The sequence below is a fragment of the Oryza sativa genome, chromosome 2, assembly GCF_034140825.1.
Source record: "Oryza sativa Japonica Group chromosome 2, ASM3414082v1".
NCBI classification, from domain to species: domain Eukaryota; kingdom Viridiplantae; phylum Streptophyta; class Magnoliopsida; order Poales; family Poaceae; genus Oryza; species Oryza sativa.
Genome location: NC_089036.1, coordinates 480470 through 503281, shown reverse-complemented (window position 1 = coordinate 503281; position 22812 = coordinate 480470). Strand labels below are relative to the sequence as shown.

The following is a 22812-nucleotide window of genomic DNA, read 5'->3' as shown; positions in this document are numbered from 1 at the left end:
GTCCTGTTGTTATATACGAGTATGTGAGCCCGTGGCTATGTATAGCGACAGAAGTATTGCAACTATTGTCAGCAAGTACTAGCTTGACCTGTGCCATTAGCATTTCGATTTCTTCTCAAAATACCACTTGCTAATTTTATATTTTTTCCAAAGCAAGAACTAACAAAGTAAGTTGCCCATGGAGACGAGAGCCTCGTTGATGTGGCCGGTGGTCGCTACCTCTAAATCTCAGAATATTTTGGCTGTTGCCGTCACATTGGGCAGTTTTAGGTGTTCAGTTTCGTCTGAAACTCTGAAAAGCACGGAGCTCCCCTTAATTATACCACATTCGGACATGTACTCTTTTGAAAAGAACACTGAAAAGCATGGAGCTCCCCTTAATTATACCTAAGCCTGCTAATGGGTTGGGTTGAAGTGGGTAAAATGGATTGGTTTCAAGTTTGGGCTGGCTTTGGTTGGATGGAAATGGTTTGACGAGACTAATGGGCTGGGGCGGTTTGGACTGCATGTGAGAACGGTTTGGGTTGGTTTGGTTTTGGGTATAAAATTTCGGGTCCAACTTGGATTAAATCCATGGATGCTAGAGTGGGTTCGATCCATGGAGACAGCGACGACGCTGCGCTGCTGGCTGTGCTCTCGAACGCCGCGGAGCTCGGCTGCTATGCCCCCGCGCTCCGCCTCGACAGGTCATCGCCGTCGGCGCAGATCAAACTCCCTCATCCCTCGAACCTCGAACGCGTCGCCAAGCCGAGCGTGGAGATGCTCCTCGTGTCGTAGCCGGACGGGACGCTCGGCCTGGCCGTGGCGAGGCGCCACGAGATATCGATCGTTGTCGTCGAAGGACGACAGCGCAGCGAGGCGGCCGCTGTCGTCGTCGTTGTCGAAGGACGACGGCGCGGCGAGGTGGACGTGCCGCGCCGCGGTGGACCTGGCGAGGGTGGTGGAGTCAGCCGCGCCGGAGGAGATGCCGCCGCCATTGACAGTGGACGAGGAGGTCCGGCTCGAGTGCTTCGCCAAGAGCAGCGGCGCGGTGCTCTTCCGGCTGTACCATGGCTGTCTCTTCGAGCTCAGCTTGGCGACAATGGAGGTCAGGTTCATCGGCTACTATTCCTTACCGGCGGGAGAAGAAGCTCGCCGCGCACCTCCGTGTCGTGAAGTAGCTCCGTCCCGCCGTTGTTGTGCGCGTCGGCCATGGATGCGAGCACGGCGGCGGGCGGCCACGAGCACGGCGGCGGGCAGCCATTGTCGTGTGCGTCGAACAGGCCAGCTGCTCACTCATCACGCAGTCTCTGGACATGGCGGGCTCGCGCGGCCACGGATCGAGCACGACGACAAGCTACTACCGTTGCATGCGTTCGTTGGGTTTGCGTCAATGTTCCTCCGCCGGCGGCGGCGGCGGTTTCATGTGGTCTCAGTCCATGGGTTTGAAATGGATTCAATCCACTTAGCTACAATGGTTTGGGTTGGGTTGGTTTCAAACATCCTGCGGGTTGGATTAATTTGGATGTTAGAGATGAGAAAGTGGAGCGGACTGGTTTGGTGGAGTGGTTGCAGAGGAGGTGGATTGGGGTGGATGCGGCCTGGATTTTAACCCATTAGCAGGCTTAATTATACCACATTCGGACATGTATTCTTCTGAAAAGAACAGGGAGACTTGAAATTTATTTACTCATGCTCTGAATGCGATCTGCCTGGGCGGTGGTTGGTTTGTTGTGATTGAGTTGTCATTTTCTTGGTCTTCACAAATTCTGTCCCAGCTTCGAAATCGCACGCATCATCTCCAAATGTTGTGCATCGAACAAGACATTCAAAATTTGTCCATCTATCACATATCAGGTCTCGGTATATATGGCAAGATAAGTGCTTGAATTGTTCGATGACATAATCGAGCTGAGATTAAGAGCTAGCCATATTGAGTCATTGAGGCAGATTAAGAGCAATGACATAGACATGTACCAGATCGATTTGCAAGAGATCAATGATGAACGAACTGGATGCTTGTCTCGATCTCAATTAAGATAGTAGTCGCACAATACTATTGATCGCATTACTTAAAGCAGGCTAATGCTAGATAATCAGAAACTCCTAATACTAGTAACTTGCAAGCAAGCACGAGGAGACGACAGCTAGCTACCCCCAGCAAGACGATTTAATTTTTTTTTTGGAATACGTAAAAGGATTGCGCACTTTTGTATTAAGAGGAATAAAATTTACACAAAAGGCAAAACAAAGAAAAGAAGGGGGTTTGGGAAGAAAAGAAGAAAAAAGTGAAAAACAATTACTTAAGCCTATTATTGTAATTACAATGGGAAGGACGATGTTAATTAACTCTGGAGCATAATTTTATGGGCTGCCATGTCAAAAGCTAGCTGCAGGCTTGCAACGAGTAGTATATAAGAGGCCAGGCAGCTAGATAGCGAGTGAGCATTGAGGCGTACGAGTAGGATGACTGTGAAGATGAAGCCGGTGGTGGCGCTGTTCCTAGTGACCGTCCTCATCGCCTCGCGTGAGTCATCTTAATTACTAATTATCTAGCTCCTCCCTCCTCCTCCTCAGTGCTTAACTATTAGTTTCAGTTAGCCTGTTCAATGCTTGACTATTAGTTTAAGTTATCAAGTTAGCATGAATGCATATACATGCAGCAATAAAAGAAGAAGATGGAAAATACTATTATTATTGCAAATGCAAACAGCTATAGCTAGCTAGAAAAATGAAAAGAAAGAAAAGAAATAAGATGGGATTTAGAAATGGAAATGCAGATGGTGCGATGATGCAGTGGGCGGCGGAGGCGGAGACGTGCAACTACCCAATCTACAAGTGCTAGGGGGTGTGCTACAAGAGAGGCAAGTGCAACGCCTGCTGCAAGCAGCTCGGCTTCCTGGGCGGCATGCTCTGCCTCTGCTGCCACGAGGACGACGACCAGCCGCCGCCCTCCTCCTCCTCCTCCACTCACCTCGCCATCGATCACGATCACGATCACGATCACGCCGCCGGCATGCCATGATCATCATTCATCCATCTATATATATTGCTCATTTGCTCGCGTCTATATACACACACACATACCTGCACTGCAGGTACCAATCTCATCTACTCCCATTTATAGTTGGAGTACATATATATGTTGGCTGGATCATGAGCCACCGGATGTGATGTGAGCAATTAATAATAATAACCACGGATTACTGATGCTGCAAATGATTTTTTTTTTCTGCTCTGCTGCAACTATGATTTTCGAGATACAATGAACAACACATCAGGCAGGCGCGCAATGAGAGGGAACTAGTTGAATAAATTTAATTTTGTAGAGAGAATCTATTTGGAATATCTGTTGCAGGTGCATCACTCCGGTCAAAAACATTTCACCTTTGGGATGTTGTTGCTGTGCTAACTGCTAAGGAAGATATATCATCTTATTATGCCCAAATTTTACAACACCTTGCCTTAATTGTTACTCCCTCCGTATTTTAATGTATGACGCCGTTGTCTTTTTGACTAACGTTTGATTATTCGTTTTATTTAAAATTTTTGGGTAAATATGAAAATACTTATGTCATGTTTAAAGAACATTTGATAACGAATCAAGTCACAATAAAATAAATGATATTTACACAATTTTTTTAATAAGACGAATGATCAAACATTGAAAAAAAGTCAACAGCATCATACATTAAAATATGGAAGTAGTATTAAAATAGCATCAGCCAAATTGTAGTACAGTAAGAGGAAATCATCATATCATTAGAAGGAAGCAAGATTTTTTTTTTTGGGAAATGTGATTAGTTGGCCCCTGTTCTGTTTTCCCTTTTTCTTTTCGGGTGATGACTGGTTTGGTTGCCACTTTGCCTTGACAGCTTAATGTTAAACAATTATAACCCCTTTTCTCTCTTAATAAAATTTGGTCGGTCAATCCTTCGGTCGAACTAGCAAAGAAAAAAGTTTTCATTTTCCAGAATGAAGGAGCATATATAATAAGAGGACAGCCTCTTAATAAGGCTGTGAATTCCTTGTCTGTTGGTAATATAAACGAAAGGCCGAATGGAGCATATACAGCATTTCGATTATTACTCTATTACAAACGAAGAAGATTATTATTGTAATCTCGCTCGAAATGAAAAGGAAAAGGGAAATATACTGGGTAGTTTTACCGGAGAGAGGTGTAAGTAAATTAAAAGAGTCGAGAGTAACCACAAACGAAATCGCCGTTTTGGAATTTGTAGCGTATAGATTTGTGCACGACGACGGCGGCGCCGTCACTGCCCACCACATCAACGCCGGTGAGAAGCAAGAACCTGTCGTTCTTGCTTTTTTCGCCGGCGACGCGGAAGAATGGATGAAGTGAGATGTTGTCCTTCTCCTCCTCCTCCTCTTCCATGAACCTGGCGATGCAGAACCTACCGGAGCCGAGGTGCACGGCGTAGGCCTCCATCAGAAACGATCGCTTGGGCGGCGCCGCCGCCGGCAGCCGGTCTAGGCCATCCAACCAGCGCCTGACCACCGGCACATCGTAGGAACAGAGACGGCAGGAGCAGAGGTGCAGCCCCTTCACCGGCGTGGAGGAGAGCCCGAACCATCCGCCGTGCTCCTCCACGTACTCGCCGCGCCCCATGAACGGCATCCGCCATTCGCCGCGCGCCCTCCACTCCCCAGCCTGCGTGTCGAACGAGAAGGTCCCGGCTCCGTGCGCCGTCACCCACAGCTCCGTCTCGTTCACCACCGCGGAGGCGGTGATGTCGTACTCTCGGCGATGGCGGTGGCGGTGGATGTCGCCGTCGTAGCCAACCTTGGCGAAAGGAGGCGGCGGAAGAGACCGCCAGTACCAGCCCATCCTGGAGGACAGTGAGTCGTCGTCGTCGGGGAGTAGGCCGTAGGTGAGAGCCTCGAAGCAGCCGGGGTTACCGGAGAAGGGCACCCTCTCGATGACGTAGAGGCAGCTATCGCCGGCGGTGGTGAAGGAGATTGGCTCCATCTTGGGCTTGCACGGGTCGGGCATGTAGCGGACGGCGGCGGAGGCGGCGTTGTAGAGCAGACCGCGGCCGTCGACGTCGAGGGCGAGAAGGCTGTCGTCGCCGGAGAGGCGCAAGAAATCGACGTTGCCAGGGCCGACGGACAATGAGGAGGGGTGGAAGGTGATGGCCGGAGGAGGCAGGCCGCCGGCGGCGTCCTCCACGTCATCCGGATCGAGTACGTTGGCTGCTTGCCGACGTGGTGGAGATGAAAAGAGGGCCGATGCAGCGACACGGTACAGCTTGTACGCCGTCGCGCCGCCGCCGCCGGCGTTGTCCACCACCAAATTCACAAACCGCCGCATCTGCTTCTACAATGGTTTTTTTTTGTTTGTTTTTTTCCTTTACACAACAAGAATTCAGGGGAAAATACGATAAAACACAACCGACTGAACGAGGAAAAACCACGGGCCCATCAAAGCCCAAAGTATTTTTCCGCAGGCAATTATTTCATCTATATATTTTCCTCTACAATGAATTATTTCACCGTTCCGTTTTCAAACGTATATTGTTAGTATATCATAGGAAGTGGAATTTTGTCCCTCGAGGGAATATTTTCTCGTTTTCTACATGTCGTTCAAAAAAAATTATAAAAAACATATCAGGATATATCAATATATGATATATCAATGTATGATATATCTTTTCGCAACCTGCGATTTTAAATTTGACTTATACAATTCGAAACAAAAATTCACAAATTTGTTATTTTTGTTTCTACTTGTATAAGTTGAATTTGTATTTGTATGTCTGTGAAGTGACATATTACATATTGATTTATCTTACTATTTTTTTTCATATTTTTTGATGACTTTTTAAGTGACATGCGAAAATAAGGGGATATCCCCTTGGGTGATGAATTGAGTTTTTCATGGTTATTGTTTTTTTGAATGATAGTACAAACATAAGATGGATACACATATGCACACTCTTTCTTTATAAGCACCATCAAAGACTCAACTGGTATATCTTGAGATTCACGAAATCACCGCGTACGTCTCGCTGCGGTTGACTCATATGACGATTCACCATTCATTTTACAAAACAAAAAACATGCATGTGTCATTCATATTATTACAACTTATGTGTACCCTATAATTTAAACATGATTTATGTTTTTTTATATTTACCCTAAATATTTAAATAAGACAATGATGAAATATTATTTCAAAAATCAACAGTATTACACATATTTAAACATAAAGTACGTATCATAAAACTACACATGCTTTTACAACCATCACAAAACTATCGATTGGCATGTTATTCTTCATGCATGATTCATCCATGGAAGCACGATTAGTAGAGGGAGGAGGGCCTTGGGAGGACGCGAGCACGGAGCGGGTGCTTCATGACGGTGGTGAAATCCAGCTCCTCCGCCATGTCCGCCGCCTCCCCCTCCGTCTCCGGCAGCCACTCCAGCTCCCTCACCAGGCTCCCCACCAGGTACTCCGCGTGCAGCGTCCCCACCGTGTACCCGGGGCACATCCGCCGCCCCACGCCGAACGGCATCATCGTTATCTCCCTGCTCCCCGTCACGTCCACCTCCACCTCGCCGCCGTCCATGAACCTCTCCGGCATGAACTCCCTCGCCGCCGTCCACACCACCTCGTCCCGCCCCAACTCCGCCACCCACACGTTCAGCTCCGCGCCCCTGGGCACCACGTAGCCGCCGACCTCCGCGTCGCTCTGCACGCCGTGCGGCAGCAGGAACTGCGCCGGCGGGTGCAGCCGGAGGCCCTCCAGCACCACGGCCTTGAGGTACGGCATCGCCTGCAGGTCTGCCTCGGTTAGCTCCGGCCGGCGTCTCACCTCGTCGTGGACCTTGGCCTGGATGTCGGGGCGGTTCACAAGCTCGGCCATGATCCACTCCACCAACGTCACCGTCGTGTCGGTGCCGGCGTTGAGGAACTCGGAGCAGAGCGCGATGATCTCGTCGTCCGTCAGCGGCCGGTCGCCTTCCTCGGCCACGCGCAGCTGGAGGAGGGAGTCCGTGTAGCAGGGTGGGTCGTCGCCGTCTCCGTCTCCGGCGCGCCTGGCGTTGATCAGCGGGACGTATATCTCGCCCACCCTCCGGCGAACGGCCACGTGAGCGGCCCACTGGTTGCGGAAGAGCCTCTTGGTGATCGCCGGGAAGAAGGAGAAGACGGGGAAGCTGGTGAAGGCGCGGAGCATCCATAGCTCCAGCCGCTCGACCTCCTCGAGCGCCTCCGGGGCAAGCCTGGCGCCGAGGCTCATGTACAGGAGCAGCTCGAACATGGCGCGCCGGAGCAACGGCCTCAGCTCGACGGGCCGGGAGCCGTCGCCGCCGCGGTCGCGGAGGCCGCGGACGAGCACGTCGCGCGCGCGCCGCCTCGCCGGCGCGAAGAGCGCGACGCGGGCCGGGCTGAGCGCCTCGGAGGCGAGGTTGCGGCGGACGAGGCGCCAGTAGGGGCCGTACGGGGAGGAGTTGATGTCGCGGGTGTCGGAGGTGAAGAGGCGGCCGAGCTCCGGGAGCGGCGGGCGGTCGGCGAAGGTGGAGCCGCCCTGGACGAGTGCGCGGTGGGCGAGGCGGCGGTCGGCGACGAAGACGAGGGTGGTGCCGAAGAGGCGGATGGAGATGACGGGGCCGTGGCGCGCGTGCAGGTCGCGGAGGAGCGGGCCGAGGTCGAAGATGGAGCGGCGGAGGCGGAGGAACTTGGCGAGGAAGAGCAGCGGCGACGGCCCGGGAGGGAGGCGCGCCTTGATGCTGCTAGAGCGGCGGCGGCGAGCGGTGGCGAGCAAGACGGCGACGAGCGAGATGGAGAAGAGGAGGAAGAGCCAGGTCTCCTCCATTGTTGGCTTGGCGTTGCTGCTGGTACCCTTGCTTAGCTTAATTTCCTCCAAGACTAAGTACTAACTCTCCTCATATTCTAACTTTACCTTGTGGATATTATTTTGGAATAGCAGTACTAGTAAAAAGTCCGTAATGACTTTTATTTATACTTGAGGCAATAATATAATATTATTCCATCTAGTCTTATCCATCATGTGTTTTTGTCAAGGTTTTTTTTTTTCCTTTCTTACGTACGCAAAGCAAACAAAACAAGAGTGCGCGTTGAGCTTTTTTATTCTCTGGCTTAGCTTTGGTGGTTTCGATAAGTCTCTACGTTGACTATTCACACAGTTAGTTAGCCCATGACCTCTTCACCTTTGTTTGGTTGTTAATGGAATTGCCACGTTCGATCTTATTTTTAAAAATCCAGTTATATACTATATCCTCCATACCCTACGCAAACAACAATAGTTGAGTTTGACATCCATACCCTACACAAACAACAATTAGTTAAGAGTGACAGTTTTGTATGTATGCATGCAGTCGAGAATCCAAAAGGTCCATGTGAGCAACAGGGTAGGGATTGACGGTGTACTGTACACTGCACAGCACGTCCTACTCCTAGTACATCACTTCTTGTTTCCAGAACAAGCCAAACCCGTTGCAAGCAGTTGCGCAACAATAATTATATCAAGCATTGGCTGGAGCAATCTATATGAACATATGAGATACAACAAATAATACGACCAAGCATGATCAAATGATGTAGATAGAATCAGGACATGAATGACTTGATTAGATGAAACAGGAAGACAAAAACACAACATGAAGGATGATCACAAGAAGCACATGCAGCCATAGGCTAATAAAGATCCCCAAGGCTGAGCACAAGTAGCAGCACAGGTGCGCATCAGTTACAATGAGAAAATGAACAAGATAGAAGCAAGTAACAAACAAATACAAGTGTGGATAGGATATTAATTAGTTAGTGTTTAAAGTTGATATCTTCTAGGAATTGCTACGAGCGTACAAGCAACCACCCAGTTTCATACACAACCTGGGGGCTGGGCAAAGCTATCATCCTCTTTCCTGCCTTGGGATCAATCCCCTCCAGCATCCATGACATCGACGGTGAACTCGTACTCCTGATCACGGCCCAGATAATAATCGGACATCAGGTAGATCATGTACTCCTTTCTCCCAGCTTCTGAAGCAGCGGTGAACTCAAGCTTCACTCGAGCCCTCTTCTGAAGTGCAACCCTGATTGGTAGAGCTATCACCAATTACCAGCCACCAGCCTTCTTCCTTGGGCTTTGGGTACCTGGGGGCATGAACTGGCCCCACCTCGGAAGGCAAGTTCGTCATGTCACGCTCCAGGGTCACCTGTACAGTTACATTGTCACCAGCCCTGATATCATCCACCCTCGCCAACTTCGTAAGCCATGTCGACATTGGGGAAACGCTTGAAGAATTCAATGATATCCTGTAGCTGAGGGTTTGATAGCTGCAACAGATCCCGCATCTCATCGATGCTCATCTCAGCCAGATCGAAGATGCTCTCAATGGGCCTCCCTTCATTCTCCTGGCATCTCCGCGCCAACTCCTTGGTGAAATGTGGAAGCTGTAAAAGAACAGAATCACGATCCCATATGCCTTGTGTCACCATTTGACTCAGCTCCATTGCATTAAGAGCAAGCGTAAGCCATCCATTGCTGGAGATAACATCAACCATTGCCTGGAGCAATCTATGAGCAGAAAGGAGTATCTCCCGCTGGTCGGCTGCCAAGATAGTGCGCCTTGAAAAATGAGCTTGCAGCAGCGCGTTGGCCTTGACATGTGGATCACTGTCACGCCCAGAAATTCACTAGTAATTTCTGAACTAATTTGTGCAAAAAATCCTCGTCCAGGAATCAGCCGAGGTACACAAACTGATAATTTAATATACAAATCCATCATAATAATAACGTTACATACTTACAAAAGAAAAAAAAAACAACAGCGGAATAACGATCTAGCGAAGCTCCGGCTCCACTCCCACAGGCAGCTCAACTGGGGTATAAGCCAAACGTCTTCTCCTTCTGGATCATTTTTCTTCAACTTAGGTTGATTGATTATTGCAAGGTGAGCATATGACATACTCAACAAGCCACACAGCAAATATGCAAGTGCACAAGGATACCAAAGGATGGCATAATATAGGCTCATTTGCAAAAGCAGCATTTAGCAAACATTTAGAAGTAAAACAGTAGAGTAATTATTCATCAATTTTAATCAACACTGAACAGCACACCCATGCTGCTCAGGCCCGACCATCCTAAACAACCATACCCGGCTGTACAGATCTAACTCCAAACCAGGAGCTAAGCAAATTATTACCAGTTATAGCACCAATAATTATTGTGAGAGGTGTGAGACTAATCACAAGAAACATTGCTCAACCCGCCCATGACCGCGGGCACGGCTATTCGAATAGTTTTACTCTGGCCAGAGGTGTACCACTGTACCCACAAGACAAAGCCTCAACATCATGTCTACCATGCGTCGCGATACTGGAAAGTACCCGAATAGAGGCTGTGACAATATCCTCTGCACAACACAACTCACCACAGTGCACCGTTCCTGGATCATAATCACCCCCTTATAAAACAAGGCATGGACTCCCCAGCGACCCCCACGAACTTCTCGCCGCTTCTCAGTCTGGCACCCCGTGATGAACCATGCTATACAAAAGGTAAAGCCGTTGCCCACGCTGGCTTATGGTTGGCATGGTTAATGTCTCACAACAGTAGCTCACGAACCGGTCCTTAATTGTCATGAGCACGACCATCAAAACCATGTGCTCACAACCCACCATTAATCAAATTTTAGTTGGCAAGTAATTAATTAACCAATCACGATTGACCATCATGGGTACCATTAAATATAATCATAAGTGATAGTGTAACATTAGTTATCCCAATCATGTGCTAATGTTTCTAAGCATGGCTAAGCAATTATGTCCAACATCTAGCTGAACCAAACCAATATATAAGGTTTAAGCTAATCAATTTATTACCATAGGAAAATAAAGTCATCTTCGGCCATAATTAAATGAGAAAGACTCACCACCCAATGACATTCGAAAATAATGCATATTTTAAAATAAAACAATAGCTTTAAATGGGTTCAACATGCTCAAAGGGTCATTTGGGATTTGTGTGACTTGCCTTACAATAATCGGTCTTCAATTAGTCTTCTTGAACACTTCCGACGCACTCGCGAACCTTCGCAACGATGAAAACGACGAGCTAACACGCAAAACGAGAAAAAAAAACTAATAAAAACCAAATAAACAGTACATATAAAGTAAACAAACATGTAGATCATGATTTTAGATGAATTTAGAGACTTGAACCACTTAATTCCGACTTCATATGAATTAGTTATGAATTTTACAAGATTAATTAAACTGATTTTAGCCTTATACAGCAAAGAATTCACGATTTATTAAATAGATAATGACATCATCGATGACATCACAGCCGACCATGCACTGGTCCGCGAGGTCGCCGGTGTTAGGAGGCTCAGCCGGGCTATCCGAGAGCACCAACGCGGAGAGGACGACGAGACGAACTCACCGGTGGTGACGGTGACGAGAATCGATGACGGAAAACGGCCGGCGACCGTAGGTGACGATGGGAGCAACGGAGGTGTGGACGGGCTTCGTCTTGGCGCTGTGATGCCGAGGAAGGCAACGGCGAAGCTTGGCGTTGACGGAAACAACGGTGGTGTTCGGCCGGAGGCGGAGTAGATCGGATTCAAAGTGACGAAGGGCTTCCGGCGAGTTTCGGCGCAAGGTAACCAGCGGCCGGGATGGAGATCAGCCTTTCGGAGCCGAGGGAAGTGGCAGCGCAGAAGGGCGTCGGCTGGAACGGCTGCCGGTGGCGGAGACAGAAGGCGACCGCGGGTAGGGCGCTACAGGCAACAGCGATGGCTGGGACTTGAGGCAAACGAAAGAGGAGAGGAAGGGGACTCTATTTATAGCCACGGGAGAGAGAGATCGGGCTTGGAACGCAAGGAATCACGCCGGGAAAACCTAGGGTTTGGCGGAGAGATAAACTCGAAAACGAATCCAAATTCGCGTCGTATTCAAGGGGATAAAATCGGATTTTAGAGGCAAGTGCAACGCCTGCTGCAAGCAGCTCGGCTTCCTGGCGGCAAGTGCAACCTCCTCCGCGGCATGCTCTGCCTCTGCTGCCACGAGGACGACGACCAGCCGCCGCCCTCCTCCTCCACTCACCTCCCCGTCGCCGCCATCGATCACGATCACGCTGCCGACATGCCATGATCATCTCGTCCATCTATATATATTGCATTATTACTCATTTGCTCGCGTCCATGAGCCACCGGATGTGATGTGAGCAATTAATAATAATAATCATGGATTACTGATGCTTTTTTTCTGCTCTGCTGCAAATGATTTTTTTTTTCTGCTCTGCTGCAAATATGATTTTTGAGATACAATGAACAACACATCAGGCAGGCGTGCAATGAGATGGAACTAGTTGAATAATTTAATTTTGCAGAGAGAATCTATTTGGAATATATGTTGCAGTTGCATCACTCCGGTCAAAAACATTTCACCTTTGGGATGTTGTTGCTGTGCTAACTGCTAAGGAAGATATATCATCTTATTATGCCCAAATTTTACAACACTCTGCTTTCTTAATTGTCAAAATAGCTGCAGTCAAATTGTAGTACTGTAAGTGGAATTCATCATATGATCATTAGAAGGAAGCAGGAATTTTTTTTTTGGCAATGTGATTAGTTGGCCTCTGTTCTGTTTTCACTTTTTCTTTTCGGCTGATGACTGGTTTGGTTGTCACTTTGCCTTGACAGCTTAATGTCGATCTTGTAAACAATTATAACCCCTTTTCTCTCTTAATAAAATTTGGTCGGTCAATCCTTCGGTCTAACTTGCAAAAAAAAAGTTTCTTTTTCCAGAGTCAAGAATGAGCATGTATAATAAGACTATAAGAGGACAGCCTCTTAATATAAACGAATGGAGTACCCAAAAAGTACCATTCATATACAGCATTATTACTATTATTGCAATCGAAAGGAAAAGGGATATATATATAAAAATGATATATTCACTCCGTCACAAAACAAAATATAGCTAGTTTTACCGGAGAGAGGTATAATAAGTAAATTAGATGAAATTAAAAGAGTCGAGAGTAACCACGAACGAAATCGCCGTTTTGGAATGGGTAGCGTATAGACTTGTGCACGAGGACGGCGTCGTCACAGGCCACCACATCAACGCCGGTGAGCAGCAAGAACCTGTCGTTCTTCTTCTTGTTGTTGTTGACGCCGGCGACGTGGAAGAATGGATGAACTGAGATGTTGTCCTTCTCCTCCTCAACTTCCTCCTCCTCCTCCTCTTCCATGAACCTGGCGATGCAGAACCTACCGGAGCCGAGGTGCACGGCGTAGGCTTCCATCAGAAAGGATTGCTTGGGCGGCGCCGCCGCCGGCAGACGGTCTAGGCCATCCAACCAGCGCCTGACCACCGGCACATCGTAGGAACAGCAGAGATGGGAGAGATCGCAGGAACAGAGGTGCAGCCCCTGCAGCGGCGTGGAGGAGAGCCCAAACCATTTGCCGTGCTCCTCCACATACTCGCCCCGCCCCTTGAACGGCATCCGCCATTCGCCGCGCCCCCTCCACTCCCCAACCTGCGTGTCGAAAGAAAAGGTCCCAGCTCCGTGCGCCGTCACCCACAGCTCCGTCTCGTTCACCACCGCGGAGGCGGTGATGTCGTACTCTCGGCGCTGGCGGTGGCGCCGGAAGTCGCCGTCGTAGCCAACCTTGGCGAAAGGAGGCGGCGGAAGAGACCGCCAGTACCAGCCCATCCTGTCCAAGTCGTGGGGGAGTAGGCCGTAGGTGAGAGCCTCGAAGCAGCCGGGGTTACCGGAGAAGGGCACCCTCTCGATGACGTAGAGGACGCTATCGCCGGCGGTGAAGGAGATGGGCTCCATCTTGGGCTTGCACGGGTCGGGCATGTAGCGGACGGCGGCGGAGGCGGCACTATAGAGCAGACCGCGGCCGTCGACGTCGAGGGCGAGAAGGCTGTCGTCGCCGGGGAGGTGCAAGAAATCGACGTTGCCAGGGCCGGACAATGAGGAGGGGTGGAAGGTGATGGCCGGAGGAGGCAGGCCGCCGGCGTCGTCCACGTCATCTGGATCTAGTTCTTTGGCTGCTGCTTGACGACGTGCTGGAGATGAAAAGAGGGCCGATGCAGCGACGCGGTACAGCTTGCACGCCGTCGCGTCGGCGCCGACGCCGGCGGTGTCCACCACCAAATTCACAAACCGCCGCATCATCGTCTCTATTGATATTCTTCTATTCAAAATTTTTCTTTTCTATATTTTTTTTTTCTTTTGACAAAGAGTATCTTCGATCTGGAAGAAATCACGCACCTTCTGGAGTATGCAGTCTCGCTCGTCCTCACGCGATAGGCGGACCGCCGAATCTCCTCTCCTCGGTGGCGCGTGATCTCGACGGCGGGGCGGGATCTCGGGGACGGCGGGCGAGATCTCTCTAGCGGGCGGCACGGGAGCTCGGAGCTCGGGGAGAAGCTTTTCTTTCTTTTCTTCCTTTTTTTTGTTGGGCAATTTACAGATATATACGGCCATACGGGACAGTTATCTCATCGGAGCAAATCGAGATGTTGTACTGTGGGGCCCATCGCCCGCCGAATTACTTTAGACTGAATTTTTGCCGTATAAACTGCGAGACAATTTATTAAGTCTAATTAATCATTATTAGCAATGTTTACTGTAGCACAACATTATCAAATCATAAAGCAATTAGATTTAAAAGATTCATCTTGTAAATTAGTCGCAATCTATGCAATTAATTATTTTTGTAGCCTACATTTAATACTTTATGCAGGTGTTCAAACGTTCGATGTGATAGGGTGAAAAATTTTAGGGTGGATCTAAACAAGGCCGTGGCAAAATGTGGCATGCATAGAGAACTGTTAATGCTAAAATTTGGTTTGAATATTTAAGTAAATTTCGTTAACGAAATATGACAAGATTTATACAACAGAGATCGAGTTTGAAAAGGAGTTACGAAGACCACGACATGGCAGATAAGTTTTGTATTTATGAATGTTTTTTTCTTTTATCTTTACAAATGTTTGTGTCATGTCTAAATAGAACTCTTATCGGTTTGTGTGTATAAATATGTATACCCAGGGTCCCTATAATTTATCTCATAGCAGGGTCCCTATAATTTATCTCATAGATAATTACAATTACTCTCGGCGCATTGCCATCATTCTTCCCGAGGTTTTTATTTATCACCGACAAAACTTGACACTTGACGCGAGGTTGCATCGACTTTGATAAGTTGCATCTCACTTTTTTGAGAGCCGCGTAATGGGATGCTCCGTTTGTTGTTGGATTGAAGGAATGATAATACTCCATTTCTTTTATATTTTAAGTCGTTTGATTTTTTTCTTAGTCAAACCGAAAAAAGTTTGACCGAGTTTGTAGAAAAATATGGTAACATTTACAATACAATACAAAACAAACATATTATTAAAATATACTCAATGTTAAATTTAATGAAACTAATTTAGTGTTATAGATGTTGCTATTTTTTTTACTTAAATTTGAGCAAACCTAAAGAACTTTGATTAGAAAAAAAAGTCAAACAATTTATAATATAAAACAGATGGAGTAACAAATTGTATTATTGATGGTTTGAAATTCGAGGATATTATTGATGTTTACAGAAACTGTACAATACTCGTATACAGTGTTGTGGAAAACGGTATACGGGTATCAGACAAAGGGTACCGCCAAATGATTAATCGGAATTTGGCGGAAATATAACGTTTTAAAAATATATGTACATTCTCCCTCCGTCCAAAAATATAAACATTTTTAGCTATCATAGCCAAAAGTTATTATATTTTAGGATGGAGGTAGTAGTTGATAATAGTTTTCCCTTTTTGATAAACAAATGCATATAACTAAATATATTCCTTCTATATATATCCTTAAATAGAATAACCATATATGACATTTAAATAAATTCATAATGGATAGCTGTTACTGTATATCTCAATTCTCACGTAGTGATGGGTTTTGTTCATAATGCATGAAATGAATTATCAAGAGAATGTTACATAGCATAAATGACCGTAATCAAAGTCCCAAATAACATGTGTATCGGTTACCTCGAAGAGCTTCATCAAATACAAACTCCAATAACGTGATCATCATCAAAATCAAGGAACTCGTGTTCAAACTTTAGAGGAAATCAGTTCCTTGTCATTTTACATCTTGCTGCCTTATGAGAATTCCGGAAGAGCAAACTCATCAAAATCAAGGAACTCATGTTCAAAACCTTTAGAGGAAGTCAGTTCCTTGTCATTTTACATCTTGCTGCCTTGTGAGAATTTCAGAAGAGCAAACTTCTAGTCAATAGTAGTAAACGGCACGGATTCGGATCAGATGCAGTCACTACTGTGACTGCAACTTTAGCAGTACCCATCATCCAACCATCCAGCACACAAGGGATGGTCTAGATTGGTTGCTCAATTTCCCCCAACTTTTCACCTACTCTCTGACTCCAGCAGATGTGTTTTGGAGGGAAAAGTCTGAGAGGGAGGTGAGAATTGGCGCCAATTCTACCATGGGAAGCATACTTTACCCCCTACTGCTGCACATCACACGCTTCTTTTTCTCTTCTCTGTTCAGCCATGACCGTTGAGAAGGCCATGGAGCAAAACCTGGAGAGGTACAGATCGCGATAGGATCCTTTGTCTTCTGATTTTTGTCTTCTTTCTTCCTGTTTTGTTCATGCATCAAACTTTTTATTCCTCTATACTGTAATGTAACAGATCTACTAAACCTCCCTGTTGGATGCCTCAAATTGGTATGACATTTAATTCCTATGAAGAAGCTTGGGATTTTTGGGTCAAATATGGTGGTCGTATTGGCTTTGATGTTCGAAAGAATTACACTAACAAAAGTGATCTTGATCAGTTAGTAACATCCAGTAGGTTTGTTTGTTCAAATCAGGGTTCTAGAGCAGAAGAAAAGAAATATGCTGTAGCAAAACGTAATCGAACTCATACTCGAACTGGTTGCCAAGTTCGCATGGGCATCACTTTACTCAGGGAAACAATGACATACAAGGTTCATGACTTAGCTGTAGAACACAGCCATCTTCTTCAAACTCCACAAACAAGCCGTTTGATGCCATCACAAAGGAACATTTCTAAACACCAAGCAGTCGAAATTGAGGTGGCGTATGATTCTGGTATTACACCTAAAGCAGCACATGAGTTTCTTGGTCGGCATGTTGGTGGGTCAGCTAATCTTGGTTACACACAGCGTGATCATAAGAATTATTTGCGTTCTAGGCGCCAAAGGGACTTACTTTATGGTGAGGCAGGAAGTTTACTAAAGTACTTCCAAGATAAAATTGTGGAAAATCCCTCATTTCACTATGCAGTGCAATTGGATTGCGAAGAACAAATAGCTAATATATTTTGGGCAGATGCTAGGATGATTGCTGATTATGCTCACTTTGGTGATGTCATCACCTTCGACACTACATTCGGGACAAATAAAGAAAGTAGACCTTTTGGTATGTTTGTTGGCTTCAACCATTTTAGAGAGACAGTGGTTTTTGGTGCAGCTTTGATGTATGATGAGACATTTGAATCATTCAAGTGGATGTTCAATACATTTTTATCAGCCCATAATCAAAAGCAACCTCAAACCATTTTTACAGACCAAGACATTGCAATGGGAAAGGCTGTGTCTGAAGTATTCACTGGTGCATGGCATGGTTTATGTACTTGGCACATATCACAAAATGCAGTAAAGCATTTGAGTCCTCAACAAACAGAAGGTTCAAGTATCCTAGCAGATTTCAGTGCATGTATGTATGAGTATGAGGAAAAAGAAGAATTTGAAGAAGTATTTGATGCCATGAGACAAAAGGTGCGTAAAGTGACTTGGTTGGATAGCATATACAATTTAAAAGAAAAGTGGGCTGAGTGCTACATGTCAGATGTTTTCACAATAGGGATGCGAAGCACACAATTAAGTGAAAGTTTGAATAGTAACTTGAAAGGTCATTAGAAATCAGATCTTGACATCGGCAGGTTCCTTAATCGTGTAGAGCGTGTTGTTGAAGAAAAGAGAGAGAAGGAATTGCAATCTGAATATGAATCAAGAAAGAATTTGCCAAGAATTATGATGATGACACCTATTTTGGTACAGGCAAGTAAGCTTTACACACCTGCTTTATTTGAAGTCTTCCAAGCCGAATATGAGAAATCCATGGCTGTTCCGCCATGGGGGATGAATGGGAGACTTGGATAGCTGCAGGTCTTGTTAGCCCCATGTGTCACTCTGTAGCAACTCATTCTGTGAGATTTTAGCTTTCATTTTATGTCTGAAATGGTGGTGCATTGACGCACCGCGCTACCTTGTACATTCCCTTTCTTACTCTTAATATACATCGGCCGGCTATTCGCCGGCCCGGCGAAAAAAAAGAAATCCATGGCTGCCTATACGAAAGGATCAAATGGAAGTAATGATTTCATAATTGCAATTGGCTCACTTGATGATCAGTTCATACTTGAAGATGAGCACAAGTTGACTGCCAACCCTTTTGATCAGACCGTGTCGTGTAGTTGTCGATTGTTTGAGAGAATAGGTCTACTGTGTAGACATGCCTTGAAAGCTCTTGATTTAGTGAACATTAAATTGTTGCCTGAAAAATATGTATTGAAGCGTTGGACTCGAGAAGCAAAATGTGGAGCTATTCAAGATATGCATGGCAGACAAATAGTGGAAGACCCCAAGCTGAGTACTACTCTTAGGTACAGATATCTGTACCAGCAATTTCTTCCTTTGGCTTCCAGAGCTGCAGACTTTGAAGAATGTTACTTGCTTGTGGAAGAAGCACTTCATGCCGTTAGTAAAAAAGTTGAGGACAAAATAAAACAAACTTACAGTGATGGCATTGCAAAGTCGAATGATCAGTCAACATCCCAGTTAGCTCAGAACTTGGCACATGTCTCTGGTCTGAAGAAAAAGGAGAGCCGGAAACGTGTAACAAAACGGAAAACAAATTGGATTGATAAACTGCAAAAAACAAAAAAGAGAAAGGTAAATATATTTGAGCGACTACTCAAATCTGTTATGCAGCTATATATATTGAGAACTATATATTGAGCCACTTCTCAAATCTGTTATGCAGCCTGAAGAAAAGGCAGAGGAGGAAAACATGCAAACTGATGTGGAAGAACATCAAGAATGTGAAGCAATTAGCAGCTATGCCCAACTTCTACTGGTATGCTGACCAGTTTCTTCAAAGATAAATATATGTGCTAACAAATTATTTTAATTTGGATATTATTTTTTTTTCCCTAGGGTTCTATTGACGTTGAAGATGTCATCTTATCTCAAAAGTTCATTTGAAGAGGTCAATAGAACTTAGAAGGCATCGTGCTGATTTGGGAAGCAGATGATGATCTACTTTTGGATCATGAAAGCTTTTGTTACTGGGTTAATCTAGCAGTAGCATGGCTAGTTGATTTTGAAAGCTTTTGTCTCAGTGGATGCATGACACCCAATTTCAGCGAAAATAGTTAAACTCTAGCTCATTTTGTCAATTATGCGTGCAAGATATTATGAAGTTCAATATAATGAAATGAAGTCTGTGTCTACTTTTCTTTAACAATATTTGGGTTTTCTGAAAGTTCAAGAAAATTCAGATCAAAAGGAGAGAAATTGCAGGCAAAATCTGAACTGAAGCTGTTCTGTGCTTGTTCAAATAGCTAAAATGATGCATGACACAGTTAAATCTGGACCATCCCTCATGTGCTGGATGGTTGGATGATTAGGTACTGCCAAAGTTGCAGTCACTACTGTGACTGCACTTGATCCGAATCCAAAGGGCACAGCTAATGAGCTGGATTGTGGAATCGACCTTTGTCATCACGCCGATTATACGTCTGATTAGACGGAGACGGACGATTTAATCGGTAATGATCGGATTTATGGGTTCGTTACCGACTAATAATGACCGGATCGGCGTGACGTGATGGACTGATCTCCGTATCCGTATTATCGGACGTATTAACGGCCGTTAACACCGTTTTCCACAACACTGCTCGTATATATGTCGGTCGTTTTATATTTTCATATGATTAAAATCTCTTTGCGGACTATTTTTGTGATGATGGGAACCATCATATATGCATACATTAGGCCTAATTGGACTGGCCCATCTGCATTTCCCCACGGCGAAAATAATGGTGGTTTTAAATTGGCAATGAATAACCAGTCATTACTAGTAATATGTCAGTGCTAAACGCTACACTGTATTTCTATTTGTCTTTAATAAAGTTTAAAATTTCATGTTGGCAAAATTTTTTTTTTGTGTTAGCATAAGACATGAATATAACCTCAATAAAATTTCATGTTAACAAAAAAATATTTTTTGTGTTAGCATAAGACTTGAATATAAGCTCAATAAAATTTCATGTTAACAAAAAAAATATTTTTTGTGTTAGCATAAGATCGTGAATATAAACTCAAATAACAGTTTGATATGATACATATATCAAATTAATAGTTTTACCATGTAAAACAAGATAACAATTGTTGGTCATCTCGTTAACGTCTTCTTTTAAGATCTACATGGAACGACAACGAAAATTTGCCGATGCTAAAGTACAAATTTAAAGAAATACAAGTGTTAACATATAGTCATATTATCAGCCCGGTGCAAACTGACACATCTAGAACGCAATAGTATGGAGAAGATAATTACACATTATTCCAATTAAATTGTGATGATGTGCTGTATAAAACAAGAGGACGTTGGTATCATTTATTTATTTTTTTTGCAACTTGGAAGTATAAAGCATAAACATGTATGTGAGCAATCAGATCACACCTCACCAAAGCCGCTACCTGTTGTTAGAAACCATAGTACATATACAGAAAACTAGCATGGTGGCCCGCGCAGATTGCGCGGCTAGCATTATTATATATTTTTATATTATTTATTTTTATTTCTGAATTTTTATATTATATTTTATATACGTGTTAGTTATTAATTATTTTTAATATCAAATTTTAGTTATTTGTAAATTATATATATTCTTATATGGACTCTAGACTCGTCTTTTAATATTTCTTTTAATATCAAATTTTAGTTATTCTATTTTTTTTCTTAATTGTATTTCTATATGGACTCTATACTCTATTTCTAATATTCCTTATTTTTAACTCCAAATTTCTTTCATTTCCTAATTGTATTTCTATATGAACTATATATTCTACTTCTAATATTCCTTATTTTTAATTCTGAATTTCAGTTATTTCCTAATTGTATTTCTATATAGACTCTAGTCTCCTCTTCTAATATTCCTTATATTTTAATTCCGAATTTCAGTTATTTCCTAATTGTATTTCTATATGGACTCTAGTCTCCTCTTCTAATATTCCTTATATTTTATTTCCGAATTTCAGTTATTTCCTAATTGTATTTCTATATGGACTCGTTTATTCCAAATTTTAGTTAGTTTTAAATTCCTATATGGACTCTATACTCTACTTCTAATAATCCTTATTTTTTAATTCCGAATTTGTATTTTTTTTCTTAATTGTATTTCTATATGGACTCTATACTCTATTTCTAATATTCCTTATTTTTAACTCCAAATTTCTTTCATTTCCTAATTGTATTTCTATATGAACTATATACTCTACTTCTAATATTCCTTATTTTTAATTCCGAATTTCAGTTATTTCCTAATTGTATTTCTATATAGACTCTAGTCTCCTCTTCTAATATTCCTTATATTTTAATTCCGAATTTCAGTTATTTTCTAATTGTATTTCTATATGGACTCTAGTCTCCTCTTCTAATATTCCTTATATTTTAATTCCGAATTTCAGTTATTTCCTAATTGTATTTCTATATGGACTCTAGTCTCCTCTTCTATTTTTAAATTGTATTTCTATATGGACTCTGCTTTTTCTTTTTCTTCTTTTTCTCCGATTAATGTGAGAATTTCTAGGCCATGAGAGCGAACGTGGAGGCTCCTTTTTTCTATTCATTTAATTATATATTATATAATAGATAGATAGATAGTACTGATTGGCAAAGATTAACTTCAGCACCATAGGTTTCAATAGAGGCTTACTTTATATTTATATCAATTGGTAGAGCAAAGTCCGATTTGGCAAGATATCATCTACTGTTTGATTCCTTCAACAACTTGACATGTAAAATTCCTAATTGCAATTAAATATGTCGCACATGTATTGTATAATATATACATTGACACCACATTAATTATGAGATGCCCTTATTTGACCAGTGAATCGTAGTAAGAGTAAAAACTTATTTTGTCGAAGGAATAACAATATTGGAAAATACAAGGTGCAAAAGATTAATTAATAGTTGAGGAATCAAGGACGCAAGAGAGTAATTGGATAATTTACCGGTAAATCTTAGTATGTAGTAAACAATCTCATAATTTTTTTTCCAGATTCAGCCAATCTGGTAGAGGAGCAATTTGAGAAATAACCAGGACAATACATACCACATTGGTTAATAAAATCCAAAATGGAGTCTGTCTGGCAATGGAAAACAAGCAGACATGCTTACAACACTTTCATTTTCATAATTAGAAACTTATAAGGAATCATGACAACTTATGATAATCTAAAAACAGTTTGTGAAATAGCATATGTTGTGCACTATACAGTACTAAATAGTACACTTTATTTTCATGGAAGGTGATAATATCTGCACCTTATGTTTCCAGGCCATGTGAAAATAAAGGATGGGTTTCTGTGCGACTAATCAATCCTGAGGTAATTCCTTTTTTTCTCAAATAATTGTGCAAATTGTTCAAATATACAACAATTAAGGGCTAGACAAATAATTAGTCTGATCTGATGCCAGATCGCCAGG

General features: G+C 43.9%; 3 protein-coding genes, 1 long non-coding RNA gene and 1 pseudogene across 7 annotated transcripts; 2 read left to right on the top strand and 3 right to left on the bottom strand.

Annotated features, from left to right (window-relative positions):
* Nucleotides 1–2300: 2300 nt before the first annotated feature.
* LOC107280088 (uncharacterized) lies at nucleotides 2301–3198 on the top strand. Its single transcript, XR_001543140.3, has 2 exons — nucleotides 2301–2506; nucleotides 2760–3198. It is a non-coding gene; the product is annotated as an uncharacterized lncRNA (long non-coding RNA).
* Nucleotides 3199–3969: 771 nt separating this feature from the next.
* On the bottom strand, nucleotides 3970–5327 carry LOC9271388 (uncharacterized). Its single transcript, XM_015769577.3, has one exon. It carries the CDS (start codon nucleotides 5309–5311, stop codon nucleotides 4169–4171), a length of 1143 nt encoding a protein of 380 aa, XP_015625063.1. The 5' UTR covers nucleotides 5312–5327; the 3' UTR covers nucleotides 3970–4168.
* An 817-nt stretch (nucleotides 5328–6144) lies between these two features.
* Nucleotides 6145–7918, bottom strand: LOC4328033 (cytochrome P450 89A2). The gene has a single exon (XM_015767935.3). It carries the CDS (start codon nucleotides 7818–7820, stop codon nucleotides 6306–6308), a length of 1515 nt encoding a protein of 504 aa, XP_015623421.1. The 5' UTR covers nucleotides 7821–7918; the 3' UTR covers nucleotides 6145–6305.
* Nucleotides 7919–8633: 715 nt separating this feature from the next.
* LOC4328030 (uncharacterized) lies at nucleotides 8634–14438 on the bottom strand. 4 transcript variants are annotated; one of them, XR_010739653.1, is made up of 3 exons: nucleotides 14262–14438; nucleotides 11007–11087; nucleotides 8634–9878 (listed from the first exon to the last, which is right to left on the bottom strand). XR_010739653.1 is itself a non-coding variant. In XM_015771774.3 (2 exons), exon 2 carries the CDS (start codon nucleotides 14163–14165, stop codon nucleotides 13002–13004), a length of 1164 nt encoding a protein of 387 aa, XP_015627260.1. In that variant the 5' UTR covers nucleotides 14166–14170; nucleotides 14262–14438; the 3' UTR covers nucleotides 12801–13001. The 4 variants fall into 4 exon arrangements, 1 of the variants encoding a protein (XP_015627260.1); XR_010739654.1 differs by lacking the exon at nucleotides 14262–14438 and adding an exon at nucleotides 11418–12102 and having other exon boundaries at nucleotides 8748–9878; XR_010739655.1 differs by lacking the exon at nucleotides 11007–11087 and having other exon boundaries at nucleotides 8634–9644.
* A 2298-nt stretch (nucleotides 14439–16736) lies between these two features.
* On the top strand, nucleotides 16737–18194 carry LOC136355056 (protein FAR1-RELATED SEQUENCE 5-like; annotated as a pseudogene).
* Nucleotides 18195–22812: the final 4618 nt, after the last annotated feature.